The 11,125-nt window shown below is 36.8% G+C and overlaps 1 protein-coding gene across 3 annotated transcripts in view; it reads right to left on the minus strand.

Moving 5' to 3' along the window:
* Nucleotides 1-10,912, minus strand: part of DDX23 (DEAD-box helicase 23) — a 40,019-nt gene extending 29,107 nt beyond the window's left edge. The window contains exons 1-3 of one of the 3 annotated variants that reach the window (XM_053708061.1): nt 10,830-10,912; nt 7,650-7,701; nt 3-199 (exon numbers count right to left, since the gene is read on the minus strand). In XM_053708061.1, the coding sequence (XP_053564036.1) occupies nt 3-199 (197 nt within the window). In that variant the 5' untranslated portion in view covers nt 7,650-7,701; nt 10,830-10,912. Of the gene's footprint in view, nt 1-2; nt 200-7,649; nt 7,702-10,800 lie in introns of all 3 variants that reach the window. The other 2 variants (XM_053708060.1, XM_053708063.1) reach the window with 2 other exon arrangements.
* Nucleotides 10,913-11,125: the final 213 nt, after the last annotated feature.

An 11,125-nucleotide genomic window follows, 5' to 3' on the forward strand; every position in this document is an offset into this window, starting at 1 on the left:
ACCTCTCGTTAGATTTGGAACGTGAACGAGAGCGACTGCGAGATCGCCTTCTCTCACGGGCATGATGTCTCTTCCTATCCTTAGATGGTGAGGCTTTCCTATCGCGATCCCTCTCAGCAGATCTTGACCTGGACCTCTTACGCTCCTTAGAGGGAGATCCATCCCGTTGTTCCCTCTTATCTGGCAGCTCCCCTGCCATCTGAATATTAAGAAAGAAAGAAAGAAAGAAAGAAAGAAAGAAAGAAAGAAAGAAAGAAAGAAAGAAAGAAAGAGAGAGAAACTTTGGCTGGACATACAACTGAAAAAAATCCTTGGAAGGAAATGGCGTATATTATGATTGAAGCGGATTTAACAAATAATTCCAAGTCAAACCCCTCCTTTTTCCAAGTGAAAAAGAAGGGGTAGCAGTATCTATAGTGTTGCCACCTTAAAGGGATATTAAACAGTGCTCCTTTTGTAAAAACAAATATAAAAAGATATTGTAAAAAACAGCAAATAAGTTTTCTTGCAAAATTAGCACTTAGAATTTCTCAATGTAGTTCTGCCCCCAAGTGCTATAAGAGCAGAGGATTTTCAAAACCTATATTTTTATTCTGTCAGTTCTGGGCATGAGAAAATTTAACTCCCTGTCATCTATTATATTCACTAACCTAGAAGTTTTATGACATCAGGCTAAGATAAAACTTTTTGCAAAGGCCTCCTTCTAGGGCTGTGGCAAGAAGCACAAATAAGCATAAAAAAGGTAAAATCCATTTAAATAGATGAATAATACATATTGCAATGATTTCTATTATGTATAAGCAACTGCTTAGTCTTTTTTATTACAACAATGAAACAGACTATTTAACACCCTTTTAAATATTAACCCTTTCGTGACAGGGTTAAAGTGCCTACATCGGAACAACTGTTCCGATGTAGACAAATTGAAACTACGCGATCGTGCATACGATCGCGAGATTTCAATTATTGGATCGCATCTGGGGGGCGTCCCTACAATCCTAGGAACGCCCTCCAGACCGCGATTAAATCCCTGAAGCACAGAAGGCTTCAGGACAGCCGTTAGTTATGACGTTCCATTCCGTCATAACGGCTTTAAAGCCCAGTCTAATTATGACGGAATGGAACGGCATAACGGCTTTAAAAGGTTAATATCCACAAAGCATTTTTACACCATTTGCGTACAACCATAAGAAAAAACAAAACAAAACAAAAAAACACTTGGTGATATAATCTGGCCGCACAAAGATGACTTGTGTATAGACGCCGCTATGGCTACTCTCAAAACCGTTCCCATTAACATTTAAGACAGACAAGACATGCATGCAACAGGTGCATAAAGCAACTACATTTGAAGTGGGGAGATAGTATTATCTAATGTTTTCTCAATACGTCAAAAACAATGTCAAGAGACAATTTACCCCAAATGTTTCTTCGCTTTAATTTGTTCCCAATGATCCATTTTACCTGCTGGAATGTATTAAATTGTTAATAAGTAGCTCCTTTACCCTTATTTCGGCTTTTGAAATAGATGCTTTAGCCTGTGGTATCCTAACCTATACTGGAGTCTAAGCTATTAATAAGCCTAAGTAAACACAGCCAGCAGTAGAAAGTACACTCTCAGTGGGGTGCAGGATAGTTAAAGGGACAGTACACTGTAAAATTGTTTTTCCATTAATGTATTTTAAATGACTTGTTATACCAACTGCAGAGTATAAAATATTTGAGAAATTGCATTTTCATGCTTATTTGTGTATATGAAGTAGCTGATTTTGTGTTTTGAAACCACAGCCTATTACAATGGGTTGAACTTTAAGGTGATATCAGATCTCATTATGTCACAAGTTTGTGTACACAGACTTGCTTCCTTATCTTTTATTTGGCTGGAACACCAAAGCTCAATACATAGAGAGAACAATGAACAATTATTGTATTACTTAACTATCCTGCATCCCACAGAAAGTGTAACTTCTACTGGCTTAGGACATTCAATAGCCTGTACTCCAGTATCAAAACTTTCATTATAGGTGGCTATACCACAGGCTAAATCAGCTATTTCAAATGCTGAAATAGGTGTAAAGGAGCTACTTTTAACCAATTGAATACACTCTAGCAGGTAATAAGGATCATTGGGAATAATTTAAAGGGCGGAACATTTCTGGGTGAACTGTGCCTTTAAGTAATAAAATGTTAATTTTCCATTGCTCTCTCTAAGTATTGAGCTTTGGTTTACAGACAAATATAAGGTAAGGAAGCAAGTGTGTGTACACACAGTGATAACATAATGAGATCTGATATTACCTGCAAGCTCAACCAATTTCAATAAGTTGCGGTTTAAAAGCACAAAGTTAGCCAATTCATATATACAAACCTGAAAATGCAGTTTTTTATACTCTGCAGCTGGTATAACAAGTCATTGAAAATACATTAAAGGCACATTATACACATTTTTTATTTTCATAAATGTTTTGTAGATGATCTATTTATATAGCCCATGATGTTTTTTTTTTGTTTTTTTAATTTTTTAGTTTTGCTTATTTTTAAATAACATTGCTCTGATTTTCAAACTCCTAACCAAGCCCTAAAGTTTTATGAGAATACCGTCAGCTACCTACTCCAGCTTGCTGCTGTTTGTGTAAAGGGTCTTTTCATATGCAAAAGAAGGGGGAGGGGGGAGTGTCTCATTTCCCACTTGCAGTGGGCTTTCCAGCTACCTTTTCAACAGATATAAACTGAGAGCTTCTAAGTAAGTTTTTAAACAGTTTTATACTGCATTTTTATATCAGTATCTGTGCATCTTATTCTTTATAGTAGTGTCTATTACATGCAGTTATATAAAAAACGAGTGTATACTGTCCCTTTAAGGGAAAAACTATTTTACAGTATACTATCCCTTTAAAACAGTTATAAAAGTGCAAATGCTCCATTACATTAGAGCATTTTATTATTTTACTATTGCTTGTATATAAACTGCAAAAAGATTAAACTTATATAGTTAAAAGGGACATAAAACTCCCAATTTTTCGCTTTCACGATTCAGATAGAGCATACAATGTTAAACAACTTTCCAATTTACTTTGATTATCTAAATTGTTTTGTTCTCTTGGTATACTTTGTTGGAAAGCATACCTAGATAGGCTCAGGAGCTGCAGATTGGTGGCTGAACATATATGCCTCACGTTATAGGCTCACCTCGTGCAATGCTACTTCCTCAACAAAGAATACTAAGAGAATAAAGCAAATCAGGTAATAAAAGTAAATTGGAAAGTTGTTTAAAATTGTATTCTGTTTTAATCTTGAAAGAAATGTTTTTAAATTTCATGTCCCTTTAAAGTCAGCTCCACAGAAGCAATGCACTACTAAGAGCTAGCTGAAAACATATGGTGAGGCAATGACAAGGGACTAATGTGTGCAACCACCAATCACCAGCTAGCTTCCAGTATTGTACATATCTTTAAACAAAAGAATACAAAGAGAAAAAAGTAATTTGAAAATAGAAGTCAATTTTAAAGTATCTTAAAGTCACATGCTCTGAGCCATACATGTTTAATTTTGAATTCCCTAGCCATTTAAAGTTCTAAAAACTATAAGAAAAGAAAACAATGTTTCCACAAAAATCCTCTTGTTTGGCATAACACAGCACAACAAACAAAATTTGTCTAAAACATAACTAACCAACTCTCTCTCTAATAGCAAAAAGTTTTTATCTAAATTAAAAATAAAAACTTTAAAAAGGGACACTAAACCTAAATTTCATCTTTAATGATTCAGACAGAGCATGCAATTTTAATCAACTTTCTAATTTACTCCTATTATGAAATTTTCTTTGTTCTCTTGTTATCTTTATTTAAAAGGCAGGAATGTAAAGCTTAAGAGCCGGCTCATTTTTGGTTCAGAAACTGGGTTATGCTTGCTTATTGGTTTGCTAAATGTAGTCACCAATAATCAAGCGCTATCCAGGGTCCTGAACATAAAATGGGCTGGCTCCTAAGCTTTAAATTCCTGTTTTTTAAATAAAGATAGCAAGAGAACGAAGAAAATTTGATAATAGGAGTAAATTAGAAAGTTGCTTAAAATTGCATGCTCTATCTGAACCACGAAAGAACATTTGTGGTTTAGAATCCCTTTAAAAGTTGATTTTGCTCTGAAACTTATCTTGGAAAATATAAACCTTATGTCACAAGCACAAACAAGAGGAGTTAGGTAAGGGAACCAAAAGGTTTAGGGTTTATTTAGCACTCATCCCTAAAAATGTAGAAGTTAAAAAATTGAATTTTTAATAATAACCATTTAAAAAACCAAGGAGAATCCTTGATAATGTACCCACGCTAAAACTGTGCACCTAGCCCCCCTGTTTCCTGGCCGATAGCAGCTCCCTCGGCTTCAGGTGTCAGGGACTAGGGACAGTGTTAAAACCAATAGTAAGTGCACAACAAAGTGCTTACTGTAAGCACAAACGCGTTTCGGCTGTATTAATCAGCCTTTCTCAATGTGAACAAGTAAGCCGAGGCCCGGGTGCCACCCCTTTATATAGTGCTTGTAAAAAAGGTTCATAGCCAATCCCTATCTCTCATTAACGTCCGCCCATTCAGTGACCAATCAGGAGCGGTATGTAGTAGGCGCGATTGCCATTTGCGGCTTGATTGGATCCAACAATTTTAGACGTACCAATCATTAAGTCTGCAGTGCTACAAGGGGGACCGGCTGGTCTATCAGATATCGATCCTTTGTAAATATCGTCATTGGATGTAAACAATGGCATAAATCCCTTTTTGCGCCTAGTTACTGCTTAATCTATAGATCGTTATGTTATTATTCATATGTATGATTATTATACACACATCCATAGTCGTTATTTGCCGGCTTAGGTGCTGCATGGCTACATCAAAATCATGGTATTAAGCTAATGTGGCAACCCCTGTGTTATGTCAGTATATCATGTCCCTATCAAGGATTGATATGTACACATACATGGTCGTTATCCAGCGGCTTAGGTGCTGCATGATTAGATCCAGTCCATGTTATGGAACCTATGTGGCAACACCTATGTTAGTTATGTGTTATCCTTCTATAGATATTTATTTATTCCTTAACGTATGGTCAATAAGAGCTTATTCTCCCTATGTTAGTTTAATACAGTATCCTTTCTGTTCAGTACGCTGTATAATACCTTAAGGTTCACCTTAATTCTGATGAATACCTTTGTATAGTATTGACTTACAGTATCATCAAATATACTTGTCTGTTATAATAACTCCTGAATATATGCAACATTAAAGGTTGCTAGATAACACAAGAAGATGAATTTTAATCAGAGACTACCTATTTTTGATTTTTCTACCAGTATCAAAGGTATTCATCAATAATTGTCTTTAAATTAATAACAACGGATAACACATTTTTAAAGTGCCGCCCGTAGTGCTATATATTTTTTATAAGTTCACATTACCATTTCCCTTATAATGTTCCAATTGGAATCCAACTCCCAATGACTCTGATTAACATCACTACCCTCAAAAACATGATTCATACCATTTACTACACACATGAGCTTCTTTTATATTGTATATGTAGTTTCATACTAATGCAATAAAATGAGCAGCACCTGAATAGGAGAATATGTATAGTAAGTTCAGAAAATGAACCATAGGTACAACCAAGTAAAACTCTGTACTCCGAAACAAGTATATTGGGCCTTAATATGATAATAAATAAAAAACTTATGTTTTATTATAAATCTGTATATGCTCAGGTAATTCGGAATATACTAAGGTGTACAATGAGAGGTAGGAAATATGTTTGGGAAATAGGATAATAGTAATCTCTACTATGAAAGCTCACACAGTACAGAATTAAGGTGAACCTTAAGGTATTATACAGCGTACTGAACAGAAAGGATACTGTATTAAACTAACATAGGGAGAATAAGCTCTTATTGACCATACGTTAAGGAATAAATAAATATCTATAGAAGGATAACACATAACAACTAACATAGGTGTTGCCACATAGGTTCCATAACATGGACTGGATCTAATCATGCAGCACCTAAGCCGCTGGATAACGACCATGTATGTGTACATATCAATCCTTGATAGGGACATGATATACTGACATAACACAGGGGTTGCCACATTAGCTTAATACCATGATTTTGATGTAGCCATGCAGCACCTAAGCCGGCAAATAACGACTATGGATGTGTGTATAATAATCATACATATGAATAATAACATAACGATCTATAGATTAAGCATTAACTATGCGCAAAAAGGGATTTATGGCATTGTTTACATCCAATGACGATATTTACAAAGGATCGATATCTGATAGACCAGCCGGTCCCCCTTGTAGCACTGCAGACTTAATGATTGGTACGTCTAAAATTGTTGGATCCAATCAAGCCGCAAATGGCAATCGCGCCTACTACATACCGCTCCTGATTGGTCACTGAATGGGCGGACGTTAATGAGAGATAGGGATTGGCTATGAACCTTTTTTACAAGCACTATATAAAGGGGTGGCACCCGGGCCTCGGCTTACTTGTTCACATTGAGAAAGGCTGATTAATACAGCCGAAACGCGTTTGTGCTTACAGTAAGCACTTTGTTGTGCACTTACTATTGGTTTTAATACTGTCCCTAGTCCCTGACACCTGAAGCCGAGGGAGCTGCTATCGGCCAGGAAACAGGGGGGCTAGGTGCACAGTTTTAGCGTGGGTACATTATCAAGGATTCTCCTTGGGTTTTTTAAATGGTTATTATTAAAAATTCAATTTTTTAACTTCTACATTTTTAGGGATGAGTGCTAAATAAACCCTAAACCTTTTGGTTCCCTTACCTAACTCCTCTTGCATATATATATTTAGGGTCAGCACCGGATAACTTATCTACCTATCCCTAAACCTACTATTCCTAGTGCCAGTTTCATAATTTGTAAATATATACAATACAAGCACAAACAAATAATGACACATACCAATACACTCCTCCTTGAGCACGGCCACTTCAGCCCAAACATTTTTGTGTCGACATTTTAACATTAAAAGGTTTAATATTAGACACAATGTGACTCTAAATTCCAGAAATAGAAACTAATCTGGTCTGACACTTAAAAATGTAATTCAAGTGGAGTGGAGTTCTTAAACACTTTTCTATGTTTACCACCCTTGCAATAAAGCAATAACTTATAAAATAAATACTTTATAACAGGGCTTGACAAATCCAGGAAGTCAAGCTATCATATTTTACTTCTTGGATGAGAATACATATGTCTATATACACAATACAATTGATTGGTCACTAAAAATGCACTGACTGCTCCTAATTCTTATATTAATTTTGTTTACCCCTGCTTTAGAATGTCATTACTGATGAGACATTTCAAGTTCCAAATAAACTTCACAAAATAGCTATAATTGATAGTGGACTAATAACTATTAGGTCAACAAATCTTGTGTTTTGGGTTAGTGTATAAAGATATTGCTTTCTTCAGGCCAAAACAACTAATCATCTAGATTTTGAGCTCATTTTGTGCTTCATTTCTTTTTAATTGAAAATTGCTTTGCACTAACACAAGTAAAATTAAACATCATAGATCCACAAATTAGACTGATATAAACAACTGGTAAAGAAAACATTCTATGGACTTACTTTACAAGTGACTGATCCTCTTCTCACAGCCTCACCAAAGCAGTGTTCAGATCTGAATTAAAGGGAAAAAAAAAAAGAGAAATAAGTTTTCATAAGCCAATGGTAGATGCATAAACACAAGGGATATTAGACACAAGGGATATGAAACCCAATATTTTTATTTTTTGATTCAGGGAATACCATTTTAAAAAGTTTCCAATTTACTTCTATTATAAAATTAGCTTTGTTCCCATGCTATTCTGTTTTAAAGAGGTACATAGGTAGGCATCTGGAGCACCACATGGCAGGAAATAGTGCAGCCATCGATACATTCTTGCAAAACTGCTGCTATATAGTGCTCTAGAAATGGACTGGCATCAGAGCTTACATGCCTGCTTTTCAACAGAAGATACCAAGAGAACAATGAAAATTTGATAAGTTAGAAAGTTGTTTAAAATTGCATGCTCTATCTGAACAATGAAAGAAAAATTTTAGTTACTCTACTGCTAATTGTTTATAGGAACAACTCATACCGAGCAAGTTTGTGTTATTCTGTCATTTTGAATTCTTAAGCTGACATATAACAGAAATATAAATAACCACCCTCACTTGCTGTCGGCCAGTATGGGGGTTGCAATCCCACACAAGACATTAAGTGCTTCCCCCTGACAGTTCCCTCCACTAACCCCCCCAGGTGTTAGGGTTGTTTTCACATTCACAGATGGATGGAGTTAACTTGGGCACATACCAACCTCTCAAAGCAGCTAATCCCAGTACTCACTGCCTCTCCTCACACGCTGACCTTCCAGCCCCTGCGTTGCTCACAGGATACCCTGCATCCCTAACAGATCTGGTTCTTTGCCAGCTCCCGGAGCTATGATTCTACCTGGCTGTTAAGAGGGGGGAATTGAAACAGTACCAGATGGCAGCATGGCTGCAGCTTGGTTTAATAACAAGCAAAATAAAACTTGTGGACATATTTTGTCAAAGAAGGCAGAGGTTGAGCAATTCGGGAGCTATCTCAGCAGAATTTGAGACTGTCCCGTACAAATTAGGACAGTGGGGAGGTAAGCTACTCACAAAATTTATTGTTTTCCCGCTTGTGCCTGCAGCTCTCTTCAAAGACATTCTCTTATTTAACCCTATACAAGTACAGTTTAGTACTTGGAGTTTAATTATTATCCCACTGTGTGATAGAAGCAGTGACATTGTTGTCTTCTTGACAAGCCACATTGGGCACTTTACACGTGCACAAAACAAAGCAGAAGCTTTACATTTTTGCAGTGGCTGCATTGCTCTATATTATTCATTAGAGCTTTTTTTAAATGTATTATGTAACTTCTGAATGGTGTGGAACAAAACACAAAAATGTAAAGTGTATGATTTTCTATTGTGTCAGTAAACATCTCTGATCTGTGAACGTGCACTGCTTCTGTCACACGATGCAACAATATGGTGTGTTACAAGCTGGCGGTGCTCAGTATAAAGATGCAGAGCTTTACTAACTGATTTCTGTAATAGGTTTAAAAGGGATATGAAACATATTTTTTTCTGTCATGATTCAAATAGAATAGCAGTTCCCAGCCTGTGGTACTCGGCGGACCGGTTGAGGGTACTCGAAAATATTGTTGGTAATGGCGGAACCACACACGATGGACTTATATTTGCACAGTTACCTTTAAATTCATAACGAGTGACTTTATCTTTGATCTGCCTGGGATTCTATCTACGGATCGGCTACTGGTGTGTTTTGGGCTAAAGGTGATGTAGGAGCAGGTGTGGCACAAGTGGTTTGAACGGGGTTGACTCATTGGGGCTTTTGGAGTCAGGTGGTAAGGAAGTGCGGAAGCAGAGTTTATTGACGGAGACAGTCCTGGGACCAAGTACTTACTTGCAGCTCTGCTAAGTGTTTACCTTCACAATGCACTCAACACCTGTACGTAGCCTATGACACTGTCCCCTGCATAACAGTGACATAGCCCACCAAGCGATCTCCTTGCTAAAAGGATCACTGGCAACCAAGTTTTAAATACATTTCAGTTTCTGTTGCAAATACAAAGACAGTGATCCTATTCCGCTTTGAGCTTGGTACACATGCTTTGAAACTGACTACTTTTGAATGTGTATTAATAGGCCTAGCCCGCCTAGATTGTTCTTTTGTTATGAGTGCCTTACATGTCATTAGGTTTATTTGAGTTGTTTGATTATTTAGCTAACCCAAGAAAATAAAAAACTTTGAGGGATGGGTGGGGGTAATGAAGAGAGGGGGTACTCCTAAATTAAAAGCCTAATCAAAGGGCTACAGGAGAGAAAAAAAGGTTGGGAACGGCTGAGACAGAGCATGCCATTTTAAGCAACTTTTTAATTTACTGCTATTATCAATTTTTCTTTGTTCTCTTGGTATCTATTTAAAAAGGTAGGAATGGAATGTAAGCTTAGGAGCCAGTCCATTTTTGGTTCAGCACCCTACATTTAGCCACCAAGCATCTGGCAGCAAATGGTTTAAAGTTAAAGGGACATGAAACCCAAACATTTTCTCTTTTGATTCAGATAGATCATACAATTTTAAACAACTTTCCAATTTACTTCAATTATCAATTTTACTTCATGCTCATGATATCCTTCCTTGAAGGGGCAACAATGCACTTCTGGGAACTAGCCAAATACATTGGTAAGCCAATGACGAGACATATGCAGCCACCAATCAGCACCTAGCTCCCAACTCCTGAGATTACCTAGGTATGCTTTTCAACAATGGATACCAAGAAAATGGAGCAAAATTACATAATAGAAGTAAATTGTAAAGTTGTTTAAAATGCTATGCGTTATCTGAATCATAAAAAAGTTTGGGTTTCATATCCCTTTAACAAATAGCTCTGAAACAAATGTTTATTCTCCCAATTTACTAGATAAAAAATAAAACCAAGGCAGTATCCCAGACTCCCTTTTAGCAATAATAAAGGATATTCTTTTATCCTTCACTCTCTATTACATTAAATAAATAGATGTACGCAAAAGTTAGGAGTGCAGAGGATAGAAACAGCATAGTAACATCATCATGAACACATATGTAACATATGACAGGCGCCCAGAGTAATGTTTTAGTAAATCTGGTTACAGACACAATCGCTTGAATATAGTTAACACATTGCCCTCAGTCGGTAAATACTACCCAAAGCTCTCATATTCTTTCCTAATCACCTGGGCCCACTTGTTATCGGTTTCGTAGCAATGCCGTACTTCACCTAAGGCGCCATCTTACGCATGCGACACAGCATGCTGGGAAACCGGTACGTAATGACGTCCAAACAGTAACGCACTCCTAAAACTACAACTCCCTTTGGGCCCTTGATGTCTTGATGACGTAGTTGCAGCAGTGTGCGCAAGAGATGACATTTTCTATACTGTGTTTACTGACACTGACAGAATATTAAAGTCGCATAATTGTTATTGTGTGATTTTTGTGATTTGACTTGGGAAGCAAATGCTTGTATACT

The sequence above is a fragment of the Bombina bombina genome, chromosome 3 (genome assembly GCF_027579735.1).
Source record: "Bombina bombina isolate aBomBom1 chromosome 3, aBomBom1.pri, whole genome shotgun sequence".
Classification (NCBI taxonomy): Eukaryota; Metazoa; Chordata; class Amphibia; order Anura; family Bombinatoridae; genus Bombina; species Bombina bombina.